Raw genomic sequence first — 21,117 nt, forward strand, 5'->3', positions numbered from 1 at the left:
GGCGGAACCTTTTTAATGCCGGAGCAGTTTTGTCTTGCTCCGGGCGGGTCCCCACTGGCGGCAGGCAAAGGGTAAGCGGCAGAACGCACCAAGACGGGTAGAAGCGAGACTTAGAAGAGGCGCTCGGACAGCACAGATAACCCTCGTTCGTGTCAGGAAAGAAAGTGCAAAAAAGACATGAGCGGTGGCCGTCGTGTGGACACCTGACCGGTCTGCAGGCGTAGAGACGAGGGTGTTAAAAACTCGTCTAGTGAAGCTCCAGAAAAGATCATCTTTGCATCCAGGCGTCTGACTGCTCACTTCCCAGCTACTCTAAGCACGAACTCCTTGGAGTGGCGGAGTTACGCGGTGCCTGTAAACTGCGTAAGCGAACCAAAGTGGAGCGCCTCGCATTAACTGGCGTGTGCCTGCCTCATAGAGCTTTCCAGCGCGACAGCAAGCGACTCTCGGGGTATTTGTGAATATGTTGATTTTCCTCCCTTGTGCCATCGTTGACCTTTTGAGCTTCTTGGGTCCGCCCAAAGCGCCCATCAACTCTTACCGAAGAGACACTTCTTGGGCAAAGGACGACAGTTCCCCTTATTCCTATTGGCGCGGGGTCACGGTTGCTGCCGAAACGACGGCTCTGGAGCTGTCCACGAGTCATCGTTAACCCGTGTCCACTACAGTAACTCCCCGTTTGTTTTCACACTCAACGAGTGGACGGATTGCCGCTCAATGGCTCAGCTTTCTCCGGGTCAATTGCCACCGACAGCCAGAGATGAGACTTGGGAATAATTCGATCGTACGACGACTTCCCCGTGTCGTGCAGAGCACTCATTTAGTGCCTCTTGGTATGTCCAGTCGATGTTGCGTGATTCGTGTGAAGCTGCGTTGCCTCAAAATCGAAATGGAGTACAGCGTTTGCTGGACACGTCAATGCTTATACAAGAAAAACTGGGGGTCAGTCCTTCCTCAACGCATTACAGCTAGCCTCACAACAGGCATCCAAAGCAGATACACCTTCGCTGTGCTTGCAGGAAGAAGGAGAGAAGGGAACAAAGCAACTGCTTGATAAGTGTTTGCAGGGGTCACCTTCCAGGACAGAGCTGGTGTGGAAGCATGGTCGTCTGTGTTGTCTATAGCAGCTTTTCCAATAAAAGGAGAGTCGTCCATAATGCTCCAGTTTGGTACGCCTCGTTTTAGGGCGGAGCTGCTTAGGGTCTGGCCGTTGAACCATTTCCATCCTCTCCAGGAAAAGGTAGTTTGTTTAAACCTAGGAATCTCATTTTACAATGTGTGTAACAGGAGTCTAGCTTCAGTTTTTCGCCACAAGACTGTCTCGCACATCTGGGAAGCATCAGCACATGATTCGTCTATACGATATAGGGGGCGCATTTGACCACTTTGATAGAGCTCCATGAACTGCAATGTCTATCCCTGTTGTATTCGTAGGGCAGAGCCTCCTTACTTGATACACCATGGATTCAAGTTTCACACCGATTCTCCACAACTCGCTGGGCAGAATTAGATGCCTCTACTCACTCGGAAGGCCGACGGGGCGGTACGGAGAGAACGTGGTCATCCGGGATCCCGTGATCGAGTTGTCCGTAGGTACTGGTGTTTGAATCTACACGCTTGTTATGTGAGCTTGGTGATGCAGTTCCCACTCACAGCTGGGTACAACTCTCCCCTTAGTGCCCAGCCCACATTCTACCATTCAGGGTCACACTGTTAACAGGAAAAGGTGGTGTTTGTGAGAGGTTAGCAGCTGATGGCAACTCCAGCCGTCCTGTGTTTGTTCTATGTCGAGGCGACTGACGCATGCAGACTGGCTGCTATGTGGGAGTTCCGCTGCACGATCCCCATCGGCTCTGATTCAGACATGTGCCGTGTCCCGCTTAGACTTTGCTCGAGTTTTCCGCGGCATCCTGTTCGGTGCGTGTGGCACCCCGCGTTCACAATTACGGAGAAACACTCTTAAAAAGAAACCATTTGCTGATTCCTCCGCTATCTGCGTTTATCAATCTGACTACATTGGGCTGCTCTTGCCACAGGACACCCGGTTTTATTGCCGGGCGCGTTTCAGGAAGACATCGTGGCTCGCTGGACTGTTTTCTTCGGGATCAGGAAGGAGGTTTTCAGCTCGTCAGAGCCTGGTACACATTCTGCGATGAGCAGGCAGACAACCGCTTCGCACGAATGTAGACTTCTTATGCTAGAGCGTGTGGAGAAACGTTTGGCAAAAAACGGGACGCTATTATGCACGCGCGCTCTGGACGAACTTCGACAAGAACTGCCGAACGTTTTTGCTTCCGCCCATCCTGGCTTGGTCAAGATACAGGAGAAGTGAACTGAATGCATCATGTTCATGGAGCTTCGCCTGCGCCAAGCGCGTTTCGCCCCTCGAAGATGCTGAATCCAACTGTCCGCCTGCGTGTCTGTTTGCCTCTAAACTGTATCTGTGCCTCTCCTGGTGCGCCCCAGAAGGGAAATATTCTCTCATATGAGGACCGCAAGGAATGTGACCAAGCAAAAGCGCATTGCTAAAGGAAGGCAGAAACCCACCAGGGTAGCTCGTGACTAAACGACGGGGTCTAGCCCTGCAGCGATATCTTTTTTACCCGAGCTTGCGGTGGCGCCACTGGGGCGAGAGACCAGTTGATGGCGGAGCTCGGCGTACCCTACTCGCATCCAAAGGTAGCCTTTTCGTGGACGCTTTGTTTTGAGCGCGAGGTTTGGGAGAGAGCACCCTTTCGTCTCGCTTTAGGTTCCTGTCCCGTCTCGTCCATCTGCGCAACGCCCCCTGGGTCGGCCTCCCCACGAGCGCGACGCACGGTACACCGCAGACACCACGGGCGGGTCCGTGGAAAAGATCCAAATGACAATTTCCGCGCTCTGGCTCCATCCTTGGGGGAACTGCACACGAAAAGTCTCTGCAGTGCTCGGATGCACTCTAAGACTTTCAGGTTGACGTAGGATGCAGCGGCGACGTGTTCTCCGCTTTTCCCAAAACAGTCGGAGCCGCGAAAAGAAGGCACACCCGTCTGGTCCTTTGTGCTCCGGCGTCCGTGCATCACCCGGACTCTCGTCCAGTGAGCTTTGTGGACGTGTGGCCCGCCCTCTATGCACGAGAGAGTCACCAGAGAGCGGCCGCGAAGGTCGCGCATCGTGCTTTGAAACGAACATGTTTTTCCCCGGCAACGCAAGCCGCATCCCGTGCTGAGGCACAGGAATTTCGAGCGGCCGTTTAGGTGCATTAAGGCACTATGGTCCGTCCTTGCGTGGCCGGTAACAGCGCTGCGCTTTTCCCGCCTGCATGCCTCAGGGCGACAAGCATGCTTCTAATCGCTTTGAGAACGAAGAAACCTGTCCGGAACGCAGAACGCTTGCTCCAGGCGCTTTCCTCAAGTCGAGGACCACGATAGGTTTTCAAAACGTCGCAGCAGTGAAGCCGAGCTCGATTCCCGCCTTCGCGAGAAAGGACGTGAACTGTGTCAGCCACCTTCCAAGTTTCAAACATCACACCGTTTGAGTGACCGAACTTTCTGCTCGTGAACACTGACCGAGCCGGTTTCCTGTTTTCCGCGGTCGCTCACCGCTGCCGACGAGTCCCGTACTGTTGTCCTGTTCTAATAACTACGCTCCCTCTGCCGCAGGGAAGGAACCGTCTTGTTTTGCCCACTCCAGGCGGCTGCTGCCTTGCGGGCTTTTTCTTCAACTTGCACGGGGCAAAAAACGGACAGCTTCCGCCGTATGTACACAGAAAGAGCGAATCCCGCTAGGGCGTTTCTTTGGCTCGTCCGTTCTGCCTGTTGTTTTACTCGCCCTTCTTTTCCTCCGCAGTGCATGTAGACCATGTCTCCAGAACATGGTGCTCGTTTCCTCGTCCCCCGACCGCTTTCTCTCTCTCTCGTCCTGGGTTCCTGCCGCCTCTTTTCTGCAATGGTCTGTTCTCTTGCTCCTTGCCTTCGGTCTTAGCCACGGGTCCGTCGCCGGGGATCCTTCTTCCGAATCGCCACTGCAGACACAGCAGTCGCGTGAAGACTCGCCGTGGCATCCGGGGAGACAATTCCACGAGTCCGAAGCGACAGAGTCCATCTTCCTTCACCCCCGGCACAGTAGCACATCTGAGAGCGCTGACGACGACCCTGACGAATTCCGCTTCTTCGTCAAGGTACGTCTTCCTCGCCCCTACTCCGTAGAGGCGCTCTCCCATCCTTGGTATGTGTCACGGGTTTACCCACAAGCACTCCGACCATTCCTCGATAACTGCTCTTCACCCCTCTCTTTCGATCTGAACTTTTGTATCTCTGGAGGATCGGTTTCACAATTTCCGAAAATGGGGGCGACAAATTGTCCAGCACTGGCGATCGCGTCTCGAGATTCTGCATTTCGAAACAAGGCGACCGCCTACAGCGAGAACTCCCCGTTTTCTGTGCAACCGCCACCGCGCTGGTGCAAACACGCACAGGCTGATACATCGCTGCCACGCCGGGGACTGCGACAGGTCGTTCGTTTTCCTTCCTCGGCAGGCGCCTTAGAATCCGCCAGTGCGTCCTCTTTCTCCGGCGCCTTTTCACACAACCTCCTTCCATGGGCGCTCGGCGGCATTTCGATCTTTTCTCCTGTCTGCAGGAATCGGGGGGAAACCTACAGACAGGCGCGACGTGGAGTCCTCACAGAGCCATCCACTTCTTTGACTATTCCTCCGCTTTCCGCTACTCGAGGCTGCGTCTCTCACGCGCTGGCCCCTCTGAAGGAAGAAGGGGGTAAGGCGCCACAACGCGTGCACGACTGCTCACATCATCCCCGAGTCATTTGTGCAGAATCACCCCCGTCTCAACTCGCTTTTCCGCTGGCGGTCTATGCCACGAGAACGTGGAGAGCTCGGCATCGCTGCTCATTCCAGCTTGCGTGCACACGACATGCATGTATATATGTTTAGGACATGCCTATATGTATATATATACATATACATACATATACGTATATATATATATATATATAGTATGGAGATGGATGCAGATAGGTGGGTAGTTTCGTGGGGAAGTCCGCAGTCCCAGCTTTGTGAATTAGCCAGCCGTGCACGAATCTCCACATCGATTTGGGGTTCCGCGACTGTTTTTCTATAGGCGACGTGCTCAGCTCGTTTTCCTGTCGGCGGTCGTCGTGGCGGTTCTGGTGCACTACAGTAAGTTGCGATTTTGCTTTTTTCGCCCGAACGTTTCGTCTGAGCGTTCGCCCGTCGGTAGTTTCGAAGCGCGAGCTCGAGTCAAGCTGCCTAGCCACATCTTCGCGGCATGCGTGTGGTGCGACGCTCGGGTTTTCCACGTTCGCTCGTAGACTCTCTCTCTCTCTGTCTGCGCAGGAATTCGCCTAAAGGACATACGATGGAGGCGTTTCGTGGCGAAACTGCCGACACTGGACGGAGCACTGAGTGAAGAGCTGTCTAGGTTTCGCTCGGAGGCTCTGACGCATGCGCCCCTGTCTGTTCACGTGAATGACGTTGGCCCTACAGTGAAGGAGCGCCTGGCCGCTGTGCAAGGGAAACAGCCATCCGGCAGCGAGAGCACGGTCGTCACAGCGCTGCCGCTGGCGCATGCGGAGTCGCACCCGACAGAGCCCTTTTCGCTGTCGGCGAGTATCCGAGAGCTGATTGTCGAGCGGTCCGCATCATTCCTGCGGAAACAAGGCGCCTTCCTCTTCGAACCGCTCGGCATTTTCCGCGATGCCGAGGCCCCGCTCCTCTACTTTTTCTTCCCGGCGTCAAAAGGATCTCTCGACAACGTCGCGAAACACCCCAAGGCTCTCCACGTGTCGAGGGCAGCCCGCGAGATGGCCCTCGCGGTGCGCGCGCTGCGGGCTGCAGGCGTGAAGTCTCCGCTGTCTCTGGAGCTTTCGCACTTTGAGGTGGACCTCGAGGGACACATTCGCCTGAACGTTCTCGCGGCGGTCTCCGCAGCCGAGCCAGCGGAGACGGCGAAGCACGGCATCGGGGCCGCTCTCCTCGCTGCTCTAGCGCGGATGTGGCAGACGATCTGGGGCGCAGAACGCAAGGAAGGCGAGCAGAGTGGAGGTGGCGAGGCGCTCGGCCAACAGAGCGCAGAGGGCCTCTCTGGGAGAAGCGAGGCACTGGGTGCGAAAAACTCGGCGCGAGGCGGAAGCGATGGAGCGGAACGGAAGGAAGCCCAGCCTGCAGCGCCTAGTGGACCTGCGCAGAGGCTGACGCCGAAGGCCGAGGCGCGAGCGGCTCGGACAGAGCAGGCCGACATTGCCAACCTCGGGAAGGCGTTCGCGGAACTGGCGACGAACGTTCTGGAGCCGAACGTTTTGGCGAAGCAGAGATGGGCGACGCTGCGGGGGCTGTTCAGTGTCTCTGTGCGTTCGGGGTGGCTGTCCTCTCTGTTTCCAAAGAGAAAAGCTGGCGCCTCGCCCGCGGCGTCTGTACGGTGGCCCAGCCAGGCGCAGCAGAAAGAGGAGGCGCGGCGCCTGGCAGCTCTCGCAGCGAAAATGGTCCGCGAAGATGCTTCGGCCCGACTGCGTTTGGAGGACGTCTTTGCAGACGCGCTCTTTGCAGCCGACGCCAAATCCCCACGCGAAAAAGAGCCCCTCCCGCCTGCTGTACGCGTCGAGCTCGTACCAGGTTTGTGATGCAGGCATGGCTGGGAGACTGGCCCGTTTTCCTGTCTCTGTGTCTTCTCTCGCACACGTTCCTCATGGGTGAGGAAAAGGCCGGGGCTTCGGGTTCGCGATGCAGAAAGTCTTTGGTGCGAAAACGCTCCAGCAACTGCACGCGTGCTAAGGTCAAAGCACTGGTTCGAAGGCAACGGCGCCTGCCTCCCCCTGCGCTTTCTCGTGTCAGGCCGCGCTTCGTGGCAGCTCTGCGTGGTCAGCGGTCTAGGATCGAGTCGCGCCCAGGGGTCAGGTCCACAGGGTTTGTGCAGAAGGCACAAGCCGTCTCAGAAGAGAAGAAGAGAGTCACGCAGTGCGATAAACCTGCACAGACAGAACAACGTAGTTGGACGCACCCTCCCCCCAGCTCGCCACCCGTTGCGCCAGGCCCTCACTCCTTTAAGCGTTCAATCTGTCAGTTTCCGGGTTCTGTCGAGGAAACACACAGAAGGGGATTTGCCTGACTGATGCGCCACTGTGGATAGCAAAAACACGCGACAGCCGAGGCTTACGTCCGTGTTGAGGCACCCAACGCTCGACGGCCGTAAAGGCGTAGACGGGTGCCCAGGCGGTCGACTCTGCGTGGCCACACATATCTCGATATTTCAAGAAAGCTGCCGATGGAGCGAAGCAGCCGGGAGCAGCCACAGTTTGTTCATGTGAGACGCATGGAAGGGGGAAGAGAGACGATACTGCTACTCCCCGGACGGGGAACCAGGGAACGCACGATAGCAGACTCGTGTTCACTTCCTTGTGAAAATGGAAACGTTTTGACGCGGGGGGTATCCAAAACGTCGCAAGTCTTGGTATTGGACAGTCGAATTCACCGCCAACATGTTGTTCGTATTTCTGCAAAGCGGCATACATGTGGACCAGTGTTACCAATTGACAAACGTGCTCAGGCACACTGTGCGCACGTGCACGGCGCGCCAACGCGTTTCGCCGTCTTGGAACGTTTGGCAACCTCGGTGACACAGCCTTTACAATTGGTTTTCCTCGATGCATGTGCGCTGTGTTTGGGGAAAATGCCAACGGCGGTGAGGCGGGTGAGTTGGGCACTCGCGCGAAGCTCCGTGGTGCCCGACCGAAGGACGCGTCTCGATTTCCCTTCTCTTGTCATCGGCTTTCTCTTGCAGTGGTCCACGTTTCCGCGCGTCAGACGGACGCTACGAGGTGTTCTCAGGGAAATCTAGCTCTGAAAACTGACCAGACTTTGGCAGCGCCCTGCAGTGGAGATCGTCGCTGCGTGTACACTGTAGAAAGCCGATGTGTCACCCCTCCGGTCATATGGACACGCCTGAACCCACGGCGTGTCCACACCAGCAATCGAAAGCGTTCCATCCGCCGGTCGATGCTTTTTGGATGCCACTAGAACTCACAGCAATTCTTCATGTTCGCTTCCGTGAGACATATACATACATCTGTAGACACATATCGGTTTCACATCTCTAGCACTGTTCTTGCTATAAAGCTATCAGCAAGCGGTTCCTTTTCCAAAAGCGAAACGACGCTCTCCTTTTACACCACGTCGTCCGCACCGACAGACATTCATCTGACCGTTCTGTTTGTTCGCTTCCTGCTACGTGTGTGGCTAGACATGGCAGACGGAAGAAAAACGTGCGGCCGTGTCAACTTCTGCGACATCTTCGGATGCTCTGTTTACGCGGTTTTCCTGTCAACGTGACGGTGTGTGCCCCGTTCCAGGGGACAAACGGGGTCGCAGGAAAACCCCTTCCAGCCGGGAGTTCGTCTGACACGAAGAGAACCCCGACAAAACCTTTAATTAGGAGGCGAAAGAAAAAGAGAGCCGAAAAGTGTTAGCGTGGACCCGCGAGACACGTCCTCCACGTCGCAAGGGGTGACCGAGCGCCCGCTATTACCCGGATTTTTGTTCCTTCTCAGACGCTCTTTTGACGAAGAAGGGGTCGGGCTGGACATAGACGAACTCTTTTATGTACGGGTATGCTGCTTCGCGGAGTTCTGTTTGATTTCCCTCCCCTTTCTTCCCCTCGTCGCTCTCGCTCCGCGTCCGCTCGGGTTTCCCGCGACAGTGCGCCGAGCACGTGTACATACACAACAGTGCAAAGTGGAGTCGCTCGCTCGCAGCCTGCGCAGCTTCCATTCGACTGGCACCGCCCGTTTCTTGTTCCTCCACTTCGGCGGCCTGAGTTGTCGAAGCCGCCTTACTTTTTCCCGCCGCCTCGCCTTTTGCTTGCGCAGGCCCTCCGACTGAACTCTCGGCAGCTGCCTCTCTGGCTTCCCGCTTGGCCGTTGGCTCTTCCTTCGCCTTGGAGGCTTCTCTGTTTTTGTGCGGGTCTGCATCTCCCGTCCAGTGCACTTTGCTCTCCAGTTTCACTCCGGCACATCTCTTCATTTCAAAGAGAAACTGCGGCAGCACTTGGAACTCGAACTGGCGCTTGGCGCCGCACTTCTCGCATGCAGGCGGCTCACCCTCCATCTGACCTGGCGTGAAGGGCCACAGCGGCCTTCCCCCCAGCGCGTACCGAAGCACTTGTCCACGGTTCGCGGCGCAAGACGAACACCGTTTCAAAAAGCGAAGCAACTGAGGATCGAGCGAGCTGTGCTCCTCGTGAATGCTCTCGAAGGCTTCTTGTTCCGACTCATCCAACAGAGCTTCTGAAAATAGACATCAGCCAGACTGCCCGGGGACCGATTGCGCTCAAACGACTTAAAAGAAGGCAGAAAAGAGGTGTTGCAGGATCACACAATGCCACCGGTAACAGGGAACTTGGAGGCAACAACGAACCGTGAAGGAGGACAGATGACACTGCCAAGCTTAGCGCTTCCGGCGCGACGCACAAGAGTACGCATCCAGACAGATGCCCAGACTTCCGCACAAACAAACGCATACACAACTCCATCTGCGAACTGCCTGCAGACGCCTGTGTAGAAAGAAGTGTATGTCGTGGGAGCAGGAAGTCCCACACAGACTTGTGCAGCATGTAGAGCTTTTTGATGGGATGCGATCTCGGGGGAAACACCTATCCACATCTGCACGCGTGTACGGATGTGCATCTGATCTTGTGCATGCTTCCCCCGAGAGCGTTCTCCTTTTGCCGCATGCGGGTGCATTTGGTGGCTCTTCCTCGCTTTCCGGCTTCGCGCGAGAAAGCTCCCTCGCCTACCTGGGTCAGTCCTCGCCTCCTCCTCGTACTTCCTCAAGAGCTCCTTTTCGTGCTCGTAGGAAGGCCCCGCACCTTCGTCTGCGTCCTCGCCTTCTTCCTCTTCTCCGACCTCGAGTTCAAACTCCGGCAACGCACAGCACAGCCCTCGACTCCAGTGGGAGGCGAAGATGCGGCATCGCCGATGGAGTCGATACACGCCTTCTGAGGAGAAAAATCGCACCATCCCGCGCCGCACATACACCTGGGTGCATGCGGAGTTTGTACCCTTACATTCAGGGGCATCCTGTTGTAGTCGATCTTGTGCGTTCACATGCGTATAACTCAAATCGAACAGAGAATGCAAACGCACTCCGAAGATTCCCTTCTTCATATTCGCTATGCCTCCTCACACTTGTAAGCTCACGTTCACACGAGCACACGCACGCCTGATATAAATACACAAGCATCCGCGCATGAACGTGCATACATTTTCACGTATATCCACGCATATGCATACAGACATATGCATGTATTCATGCCTACGTAGACGCGCAAACTGACGTAATCCGTAGACACACGCAGGCCAGACAAGGAGACAGATCGAAGCGAGGGAAGAAACAGCAGGCAAAGGCGACAGCGGCACTACACGACGAGAGCAAAGAGATCACCCCGAGAGAGAAGACGAAGAGCCACGGGGGAATAGGGGAGAAAAGGCCTTACGCTCTGCCTGTTGTTTGATTTCTTCGAGGATGGCTTCTTCCTCGTCGACATCGATGACGCGAGAACTGTCGCTCTCGTTGCACGCTTCCTGAAAGGCAGAAGTTGCTTCCTGGCTTCTGAGGAGCAGCAGGCGCACCAGTTTGCGGCGCATGCAGTTTGCGTCCTCAGGCTGCTGCGCATCGCGCTCCCCGCTCGTCTTCTCGCTCGTCTCCTTCCCCTCTTCGTTGCCGCTCGGAAGGCCACAGACGGGACAGCAGGTGCCTCGCAGGCGTCGCTCTTCCTCCTGAATTTTCTGGAGCGCACAAACTAGGGCCTCCTTCTCTCCTTTTCTCCCAGCACGTGCAGAGTCATCTCCGACCCTGCTTGTCGCTCTCTGTTTTTTCTCGGGATCCAGCGGCGATCTGGAGACACTCTCCCCCGCTTGGTTGCCTAGATGCGTTCTCTCTCCCATGGAGGAGGCCACAGAAACAGAAGAGAGAGAACGGGATCTTTGCGTGGCTTCGCGCCAAGAGGCCCAGAAGAGCTCCGAGGGGACTTCAGCGAGGGGAAACGAAGGATAGAGAGGATTGACTCTGGGCATTTGACATCGAAAGAGCGAGAAGCTCGTGCCGCACCGCATGCATCCAAAGAGCAGAAGTGCGCGGTGAAAGGCATCTGCGCAGCCGTCGACTGGGGCGTACACCTGGACAGAAGAGCCAGAGAGGAAAAGACAAATTTCGGAAAAAAAGCCGAAGAACAGACAAGGCGGCACCCGACGCTCGCACGAGACAGAGACGTTCAGGCAAACCAACTGGAAAGGCGACAGGAAGAACGGCTGTCGCGAGAAAAGGCGAGACACATCTCTCTCTGCTTCTCTGACTCACCAGTGCGTCGTTGCTTAGCAGCCTCCTCGCTCAGCGCACAACGGCACAGGAAATCGAACACAAAGAAGAAGAGACGGCAGAGAACCGTGCAGCACGTGGCAAACATACCGAGAAAGAGCAGAGGAACAGAGGAGAAAGAGACGTGAATCAGGCGAGAAAGAGACGTGAATCAGGCGAGAAAGAGACGTGAATCAGGCGAGAAAGAGAAAAAAATCAGACGAGAAAGTGACAGGGAAGCACACAGAAGGTTGGAAGAGAGGTCCAGGGGAATTCCCAGGGAGAGGAGCGGAAGATGGAAGAGGAGAGAGAAAAGGCAGGTAAGGACGGCGGATTTACCTGGAGAAGGAAGGTCTGTATTTCTTGGCAGGCGAGGCAAATCAAGTCCTCAGTTTTAGGAAGCTGCCTCGTCTCTAGCCACTCCGGCTTTCCGCCCACTTTCGAGGGGAAATGCCACCGCCGCAGTCGCTGCGGATTCGCCGCCTCGAGAAATCCAAGATTCGTTTCTTCCGCGTCCATCTCGAAGACGTGAGAGACACCGCACTAGAAAGGGGAAGGTAAAGGCGGCAGAACAGAGAAGAACCCGCACGCAGAACGCGAAAAGAAAGACGGAGAGACCGAAACCGAGAAAGGGAAAGAGGGAGGGAGAGAAAGAGAGAGAAACAGAGAGAGAGAGGCACGGGGGTCAAGGCCTCGGGGCGTCGCGGCGAACGCGCATGCAGGGAAGAGGGAGATCCAAGCAGCGTTGTGGATGACCATTTGGAGCGTTTCACGACTTTCGGCATTTCCCTTCGAGGAGAGCAGAAGAAGCGAGTTTCTCAAGGCGACAGAAGCGCATTTTTGCGGATCTCTGCGCTCGCGGCACCTGCCCTGCCTGGCGCATGCAGCTTTTTGCATTTTTCCACGCATGCGCAGGGTCAGAAGCCGCGACGGAACCACGCCGGATCTTGCTGGATGCCGCACAGAGCTGCCTCTTTCTTATTTCTTCTTCTCCTTGATCTCCTCTTTGTCTTCTCGCCCGTTTTTTCTTTCTGCTGCGCTGGGAGAGAGGGGAGAAACCGAGTGAAGGAGACGGCTAGCCGTGTGGGGCCGTGTCGAGTGTCTCCCTCACCTGCGCGTGAAAACTATGTAACTTTTTCTACGCCGTTTCTTCTCGTTTCTTCCTTCCGCCTCAGCCTCACTTTAAGCAGCGAGGGGAAGGACACGGAGAAGAAAGCCAAGCGGAAGAAGGTGGAAGAGACAACGGGGAGAGTCTGCAGTTTCCGGTTGAGCAGTGAGTGGACTTCACAGGATGCCTTTTTCTTTCTCGTGATTTTTCTCTTTGTTTCTTTGCCTCAGCCCATTTCTCCCTTTCATCTCCGAGACTTGCCTCGGCTGTTTTCTCGTCTGGAGGACGACTGTTTCGTGCGACGGCTCCACGCTCTTCTCTTTGTTTCTGAAAGCTCAAAAAAAACTCCATATGTATGTATACATTTTTTTGCTTGTTTCCGTTCTTTTTCAATTGGTCACTGATAGATCCGTTGATGTTAATGCCTGCACGCGCGTGTCTCTTGACCACCCGGGTTTGAAGCTCCTACTTCGTTTCCTCCCCTCTGGAAGCATCTGCCTGTGGGTGTAGAGACACCCGACTCTTTCGAGGGAAGCGCGAGGAGAGTGCACTTTCCCCGACCTGACATGGAAGATCCCACAGACGGAGGCAGAAGGGCGGCGAGCGCGCCGCAGTCGCTGCCTCTTCTCCAGGTGAGGGGAGGCAAAAGAAGAAACGGGAAAGAGACGCGCGGAGCGAGGGCGAAACAGAGACGGAAGGCCGAGGGGGAAACGCCTACAGAAGCCCTCAAGACAGGGCGAAGATGAGAAGAGCAGCGGTTGCGCCCTTCGTGTGTCGGGGTGTAGTTTGTGGATGCTAACGTGCAATCGTCTTTCTCTTCATCTGCGCTGGGGGAAAGGGGGGGGGCTGTCTCGGTCCGTTATCCTCTTCTCGTTTGTTCCTCTTCTCTTCATCTCTTTTCCCTCTGCGGCTTTTCGGTTTCCAGAATTCCCTGAAGCGTGACCCGCCGGCGTACTTTGGCGAGTTTCAACTCCAGTTCGACCGTCTCCGCGGCCTCCTTGCGGTTCTCGAGCAACAGCCGCAGAGACCCGTGAAGGATCTGCGGCAACTTCTCATGTTCCTCGCTCACGTAAGGCCGCAAGCCTGAACTTCCTGCGTCTCTTCTTTTGGCAATCGTGTTGAAGCGTTTCGATCTGTCTCGAGGCTCTTGGGATATCTCTCGCCCTCCAGATGGCTCACCTCGCACAAACAGGCTCTGTATGCGGTAGATCTAGCCCTCCGCCTTCGCCCAGGCGCTCTGTCTTTCGAAGGCTTCGCTCGAGCTTTTGCTCTCCGTCCTCAGCTGCGGCGCACCCACCTGTCACCTCGTTTCTCCTTTTCTCAATGCGCCGATCTTTCTGCTCGCGTCTCGCGCTTTGCTTAGTCTCTTCACTCTGTTTGCTTTCCGCGCTTCCCCCAGACGAGTCCCTGCTACAGTCCGCGCGTTTCCGAGGATGCGTCGAAGAGCCGAGAGAAAAAGGAGACCGGCCAGGTGGACAGACACCCGTCTGCTCCTCCGGCGTTCCTTCCGCTCTCGTCGTTCGGAGCCTTTGGCGAGGACACAGCCACCAAAGGCGCTGGGCCGCGAAACTACTCCGCGGAGCTCTCCGCGGCGATTCAAAGGATCCTTCTTCAGCTGTCCTCTTCCCTCCATCCTCAAACGCGACAGACGTTGCTCCTGGCGCTCCTTCTGCTCAGACGAAAGCAACAGGTGCGCAAAGCGAACAGAACGGTCTTTGTCTTTTTTTTCTGTTCAGCGGCTTCGCGTTCGTTGCTCTTGGACGTGGTCAGCGTTGCTGCTTTCTTCTCTCTGCGGCGTCTCCCTGTGCATGCGTGTTCCCGCTTTTCGCCGAGCCATCGACGCGTCTAGCCTCTCTCTTCTCGACAAAGGATACACGCTTTTCCTCTTTTGGTCCCATTCTGCTTCGAACGGATTCCTTCTCTCCTGCTCTCTCTGCACAGCGACAACCTCGCTTCTTTCGTGTCATTCGCAACCTCTGCTCCCGTCCCCGGCGTCACGGAGGCGCGCCGACCCTTACGGCTTCATTCCTACACACATATGGAAACACTTATACACCTAAAAAACATATATATACTCATAAAACATAGACGCATATATATATATATATATATATATGCATGGGTTTGTGTGATATATATATATATATATATATATAGCCATTGCAGAAGCATGCATGTATCCATGCCTGCATGTGAAGGTAACTGTATGTGCAGTTCTGTGTGGCGTTGTCCTCAGCTTTCTTGCGTGGAGCTTCTTCGCGTGTCGGTCCAGTTGCTGCAATTGAACGACAAATCCTGCCGACAGACTCTCTTCTCCTTCGTCACGCGCGACGTCGCCAAGCTCTGCCTGGCCGATCGCATGCAACAGGTAAAATACATTCCCGCCCTAGTCCCTTTCGTTCGTTTCTTTCCCTTCTGGCTTCACGCGTCGTTCTTCCCTGTCTTCGCGCTTCGTTCCTTCTGCTCTTGCGTGTGTTTCTGCCCTCTTTTGTGCGATGCTCGCGCTCTTCCAACTCGTCTTTCCTTTCCTTTCGCACAGAAGGCTGAGACTCCCTTTCTTGCATGACGGGCCCTCTCGGCCTTTATCTTGATTTCGCAAGGAGAAACGTTCTAATTCCACGAGGCTGTGCGCCCCTGTGCTGTCTCCGTGATGCGTAGCTGCATCGAGGTCGAGAGGGAAGATGAAAGAAGAGCGGTTTCTTCGATGGCCAATCTATGATTCCAACAACGGGTCGCGTCTCTATCCTAGGTTCCCTAGTGTAGGCACATCACATGCTGACTGTCGGTTCTCTCTTCCCGCCGAGTCTCTCCCTTTTCTTTCCCCCGCGGTATCGTGTCAACGCGAACGCACGCAAAGGAATCCACTCCGCCCCCTCCGTCATTAACATATGAGGATAAAAGGCAACTTTAAGCCTTCCCCCTCGCGCTTCCCCCTCGCGCTTCCCCGCCGCCTGCCCGTCTTTCCTTTCCTCGCGCTTCCCCGCCGCCTGTCCGTCTTTCCTTTCCTCGTGCGTTGCCTGTGCAATGGTAAAGCCCGAAAGAGGACGCGAATGTTTTTTTTTTCAGAGCTTCACCCTCCTCTCGCCGGAGCTCTTCGCCATGCTCGCTAGGCCTGCATGCCCGGCGGCAGCTCGGCTGGCACTCTGTTGCTTGATCCAGGTGTACAGACAGCAGAGACACAGCGGCGGGCTGTCGATACACCAAAACAACAAGAACTTCCAGAAAATCGTCAACGCCTCGGCTGCTTGCACCCTCGCGGGAGACGCGAAACTCGCCACTTCCGCTGCACTCTTTCTCCTCGGCGAACTGCAGGTACCTTCGCCGGCGCGAAAAAAACCCATACCGAAAACGTTTCCTCCGGACAGGTGTTGCCTGGTCGCCTACGTGTGTGATCTTCCTGTCCGTTGAGGTGACCCGAGATTTTCCCGTGCTTTCTTTCCCAGGTTTCCCCTTTCGCCTGCATGCAGAGGCCGTTGCCGTTCTCTATGTCGTCCACTTTGTCCTTTTCTCGTCTGTGCTTGTAGACCCCGACCGCTCCATTGAACCCCGTTCTGTCTCCTCTTCGCTTCGTCCTTGACTTGTGCGTTTCGTCTCTTCTGCCTACTGCTCGAACGCGGAGTCGCCTGTCGGCGTGTTTCTGGGACGCGACAGCGCTGGGACTCCCTGGAAACACCTTGTCTTTCTCTTCTCTTTCCTCTTCTCCCTCGCCCTTGTCGCTCTTCTCTCCCTCTTCTTCTCTCACGCTTGGTCTTTTCTCTCGGGAGAAACCTAATGCGTTTACTGCGAACAAGGCGCAACAGAACTCTCCATTCCAGTGCTGACTGCCCCGTTTCCTTTCCTCTTTCACGCCCTTGCCCGTCCTCCGAACTTTCGCGGCATGTGCAGAGCGCGTCGAGCCGAATTGCAAACGTGGACGATGAAGACACGGACGACGAAGAAGACGCGGCGGTCGAGGCGGAGGCGAGGCGCCTCACGCGCACCCAAGAAGGCATGGCCAAGAAAACAGCCTCGGCAAAAAAGAAACTGAAACGCGCAAAGGTAAATCGCGTATTTCAGCTCGTCATTCTTCTTCTCTCTCTCCTCTCTCTATCTTCTTTCCTCTCTCACTTTTCTTTCCTCTCTCTCTTCTCTGGTCCTCGCTCGCGTTTCACGCGTCTCTTCTGTCCCGGAGTCTTTATCTTTTTCTCGCTTGCACGATCTTGTTTTCCGTCCACACATCTGCGCAGGCGAAGCTCCAGCGCCAGGTGGCGAGGAAGCAGCAGCGGGCGGAGCAACAGCAGCTGCTCGGCGGCGTCGTCGCGTCAGCCTCCATCCTGGACCTTCTCTTCGATCCTCAGGGTCTCGCCGAGAAACTCTTCGGTGAGCGACGCGCACGCGAGGACGGCAGTCGGGCGTGCAGGACACACAGAGTCTTTAAAAAACCGAGAGGGGGAGAGGCGCAATATCGCCTTCCGACCTGATGGCTCGGAGCCTTCCTCTTGAAGAAACGTTGTGGACGAAGAGCGAGGCGTGTCGCGCAGTTCTTTCCGTGACTGGGGGGCGGTTTTGCCTTCTTCGCCGGCTCTTGCCCCGAACACAAACCATCAAGAGAAGCTGCTGCCTCTCGAGCGAAAAGGCGACACTCTCAGGGGATCGGACGCGAGAGGGCCGAGGCCGCACTAAGGCAAAAAGGGAAAAAGAGAAAACAGAGACGTGGGGCGGTCGAGGACGTCTCGGCGCGAGCACGTGAGTGCTGTGCGCATGCTCGGCCTCGGCGAACGGGACAGAGAGCGCAAGCAAAAGCGAAAAGTGGATTTTCTTTCTCCCCGCAGGTCGTGTGAAGGGACAGTCTGACCGATTCGCTTCGCGTCTCATCTTCCTCAATCTCCTCTCGCGTCTGATCGGTCACCACAAGCTCCTCCTCTTCAACTTTTACCCTTTCATACAGGCACGTGTTTTGGCGAAGAAAACGAGATATCACGAGACGCAAGCGTGACACACACACACACAGCTGCTCACGCATCTTTTCATGTGTTCAAGTAGATATCTACACATTTGGAGATACACACACACAAACACCCGCATATATATATATATATATATATATATATATGCCGATACAAGTATTTGGTCCGAATATGAGCACATGTGCATATGCCTATTCATATGTATTCGTATTTGCTTTGTGTTTGTGACATGTGTAGAGAGATGTGGGAAAGAGCGTCTTGGGTATCAGCTTTCTTTGTTTCAACAGCCCTGTTTTTGCGACAGACTCGCACGGAACGGAGCGTAGAGACGTGCAGCTTGTATGTTTCAGTGCATGGGGGAGTGGGGAAACGTCTCTGGTTTCTGTGTTTTTCAATGCCGCTTTTCAGAAATATCTGCAGCCGCACCAGCGGCTGGTGTCTTCGCTCTTGGCCATTCTCGCCACAGCCGTCCACGAGCTCGTTCCGCCTCAGGAATTACTCCCCGTCGTGAAACACATTGCTGACGTCTTCATCAACGAAACGAGAGGCGAAGAAGTCATTACCGTCGGCCTCAATGCAGTGAGGAAAGGAATTCCCGAACTTTCCCTCTTTTCCCCTCACAACAAACACGGTCGATAAACGTGCATCTGCTTTTGCAATGATATACGCATATGCACGTATATACAATTCTCTATTTTTCAACGCATGTATCTGTCCTTGCACAACTATGCAAATACACCTGCACATTCATATATGGATATCGCCTTTTCTAGTGGGTGAAACTTGGCTGAGGCGTGCTTTGGGGAGTTGTCTTTGTCTTTCTTTTCAGATAACGGAGATTTGCACGAGAGCGCCTTTGTGTATGACCAAGGATCTCTTGTCCGACCTCGTGGAATATCGACGCGAGCGGAAGAGCAAGAGCGTGGTCATGGCCGCGCGTCGCCTGATGAATTTGTACAGAGACGTTCTTCCCTCGATGCTCCCGGCGAATGCACGAGGAAAGGAGGCTGCGATGGCTGTGCGCAGCAGCCAGGTGAGAAAGCGTATATTTAAAAAACCAACATTTGTATACAAGCTGTACGAATATCATGATATTCACTTTGGTAGTCTCCTTCCTGATGTTAGTCTAAAAGGGGGAAAGAGGGGGAAAAGACGCATATGAACAGAAGTGGCGAAAAGACCCAAACGGGGATAAGGGGATAGATTTGTCTGGGAGAAGATGCGTTTGTTGTGTGCGACGCCGAACTTGAAACGGTCAGACGATCTCGTGAGAGGCAGGCGAGCGCCGAAACGAATCGGAAAGCGAAGAAAAGGAGCGTGCAGAGAGAGGAGGGGAAGAAGGCAGATAGGAACAGGGTTCAGGAGATCCACGGAAGAGTGAGGGAGAGACACACGCCGGCTTGTTGTGAGTGCTTGGGAAGCATCGCCGAAACAGCCGAGTCAAAGAGACCGCAGATGGAAATTCTTTGCATCCGTCAGAGGGGGACTCGCGAGACCGAAGGGCTGTCCTCACCGTCACTCTCCCCTTCGTCCCGTCGTCATTTGCTTTGCAGGACGAGACTGTCAGCTACGGAGAGTTCAAACCTGCAGAGAACCTGACCGGCCTCGACGAGCTGGAGAAGCTGCAAAAGTTGGTTAAAGCCCGAAAGCGAATGAGAGAGGAAGAGGAAGATGATGAAGAGCACGATGAAGAGGATGAGGACGACGAAGATGAAGAGGACGACGAAGATGGAGAGGACGATGAAGATGGAGAGGACGACGAAGAATTAAGCGAAGGTGATGAAGAGGAAGATGCCGGAGACGAAGACGAGGAAGAAGATGACGACGAGGAAGAAGGGGACGACGAGGACGAAGAGGAAGACGAAGAGGAGGACGAAGAGGAAGAGGAAGGAAAGGACGAGTGTAACAAGCGTCCAAAGAAGAAGATGCGTCGGGCGTCTCCGTCGCCCAAAGAGGGGGGAGGGTCCGGCAACTCGGAAGAGAAGGACGTGTCGTCTTCGCTGGCGATGGACCGCATTTTGACGCCGGAGGAGTTTCACGCGTTGCGCGTGTTGCAGGCGAAGCGCTCAGTGGAGACCGCGGGTAGGCGACCCGGGGCGCAGAAGGACGACGAGGAAGAACACGATCGTCTGTTGTCTCTGCTGTCCAAGACACCTGGCGTTGAGGCTGGCCTCGATGAGAGCGAAGACCCCGACAGCGACGCCTCGTCCGACGAGGAGCCTGAACGCGAGGTGAGAAAACTTTCGAACTCTCTCTCTCGGAGACCTCCGCGAGAAGGAAGGCTGCACAAGGAGGGGATAGACCCAAACACGAAGGGACGCAGACGGCAGAAAGCCACATAGGCTGAGTCGACGCCATCGAGGCGGGCTGCCTCCTCGTTCCTCTCGCTCTTCTTGCTCGCGTGTCTTCTCCGTGGCACTCTTCGTCTCGTTCCTCAGGTTCGCGTCTTTGTCCCTTGCTGCGCTGACTCTTCGTTCTGTAGTAAACCACTCTGGACTGCGGCCGTCTTTTCCCTCTCTTCCTCTTTTCTTCAGCGCAACAGTCTGTTTGTTTCGAGCACCGAGCTTGAGGGCCTGGCAGGCCGCAAGCGTCGGCAGGCGCGTGAGCGAAATCGGCTGAAAGAAGAGGCGAAGATGGAACGGAAACGCGGGGGGAAAAGCGCTCCCTGGCCCTTCGCGAAAAAGCAAAGAGAAGCCGCGGAAGCGTCTCTCGCTGCAGATCCCTCGAAGAAACACAAAACGGTCGTCACTGGAAATGCGCCGCAAAAACTCAAAGCCAGAAACAAGCCTCTGGCGATGGTTCGCCAGGTGAGCCTTTCTAGCGTGCTCTGAAATCCAAGTTCCTGCGTTTCCCGCCTGTCTCGAAGAATCTGCTTTCTCTGCGAATACAGGCCCAGCCACGCGACGCAGAGAAGGCGAGAGGTGGCGAGCAGAGAAAACACTGGGAAAAATCGAGTCACGCGCGACAGAAACGGGACGCTTCGCCCGACGGTCCGGTGTACGTACACCGGAAAGATCGCGGGGTTTACTCACAGCGGTTTTCACGACTGTCGCATGCAAGGGCTCAGACGAGACGTGTTTTCTTCTCTGCACTTTCTGGTTTGCGTGCAGAGTCGGAAGCTGCGCGACAAGAAGCAACAGAGTGTGAAGCAAAAGTTACAGAATCTGAAGAAACAAATTAAGAACCTGAAGAAAAGCCAAGTGGGCCGACCCCGACGGAGAAAGCGATGAAGCGTCACGCCGAAGAATATATATATATATATATATATATATGTTTCTACATATATACATATATGTGCATCTGTATATACGTATATATTTCTGTTTTAACATACTGGAAACTACGCCCCTATATATATATATATATATATGGATTCGTCGCTTTGGGTTCAAGGTGTGATATGTGTGAAGCCATTAACGGGTTCGTGTTTAAGCAGGTTTGGGAGGGGAGTCTCTTTGTGTTGCTTTTTCTGCCTGTTTGTCTGGACTGTCTCGTTTTCCGTTTCCATTCTCCACCTTTTGCGGTGCCGTGGCGAGAGTCTAAGCGACTTCGGAAGCGAACTGTGAGAAGGTTTTTGCCGCGACGAAAGCGATCGGCGAATGGCCCAACTGAGAGAGTCGCAGGCGGCGGAATCTGAACTTTTGTTTTAAGCGTCTCCTTTTCTCCCCTCTCTTTCTCTTTCCTGAGAGAGGCACCGCCGCCTC

At 55.1% G+C, this 21,117-nt stretch overlaps 3 protein-coding genes across 3 annotated transcripts; 2 read left to right on the forward strand and 1 right to left on the reverse strand.

The window, feature by feature from the left end:
- Positions 1-3,850: 3,850 nt before the first annotated feature.
- On the forward strand, positions 3,851-6,633 carry NCLIV_001410 (conserved hypothetical protein; the record flags this gene model as incomplete). The annotated part of the gene is made up of 4 exons (XM_003879639.1): positions 3,851-4,156; positions 4,618-4,751; positions 5,115-5,173; positions 5,501-6,633. The coding sequence occupies 4 exons, from the start codon at positions 3,851-3,853 to the stop codon at positions 6,631-6,633; spliced, it is 1,632 nt and encodes a 543-aa protein (XP_003879688.1).
- A 1,897-nt stretch (positions 6,634-8,530) lies between these two features.
- On the reverse strand, positions 8,531-11,079 carry NCLIV_001420 (putative programmed cell death protein; the record flags this gene model as incomplete). The annotated part of the gene is made up of 3 exons (XM_003879640.1): positions 8,531-9,291; positions 9,801-10,001; positions 10,500-11,079. 3 exons carry the CDS (start codon positions 11,077-11,079, stop codon positions 8,531-8,533), a joined length of 1,542 nt encoding a protein of 513 aa, XP_003879689.1.
- A 1,954-nt stretch (positions 11,080-13,033) lies between these two features.
- On the forward strand, positions 13,034-20,643 carry NCLIV_001430 (f3f19.18, related; the record flags this gene model as incomplete). Its single annotated transcript, XM_003879641.1, has 13 exons — positions 13,034-13,099; positions 13,393-13,536; positions 13,867-14,157; positions 14,704-14,835; positions 15,534-15,779; positions 16,353-16,505; positions 16,694-16,826; positions 17,653-17,675; positions 17,822-17,992; positions 18,243-18,446; positions 18,967-19,644; positions 19,948-20,220; positions 20,524-20,643. 13 exons carry the CDS (start codon positions 13,034-13,036, stop codon positions 20,641-20,643), a joined length of 2,634 nt encoding a protein of 877 aa, XP_003879690.1.
- Between the last annotated feature and the right edge of the window lie 474 nt (positions 20,644-21,117).

This window comes from Neospora caninum, chromosome Ia, assembly GCF_000208865.1.
Source record: "Neospora caninum Liverpool complete genome, chromosome Ia".
Lineage (NCBI taxonomy): Eukaryota > Apicomplexa > Conoidasida > Eucoccidiorida > Sarcocystidae > Neospora > Neospora caninum.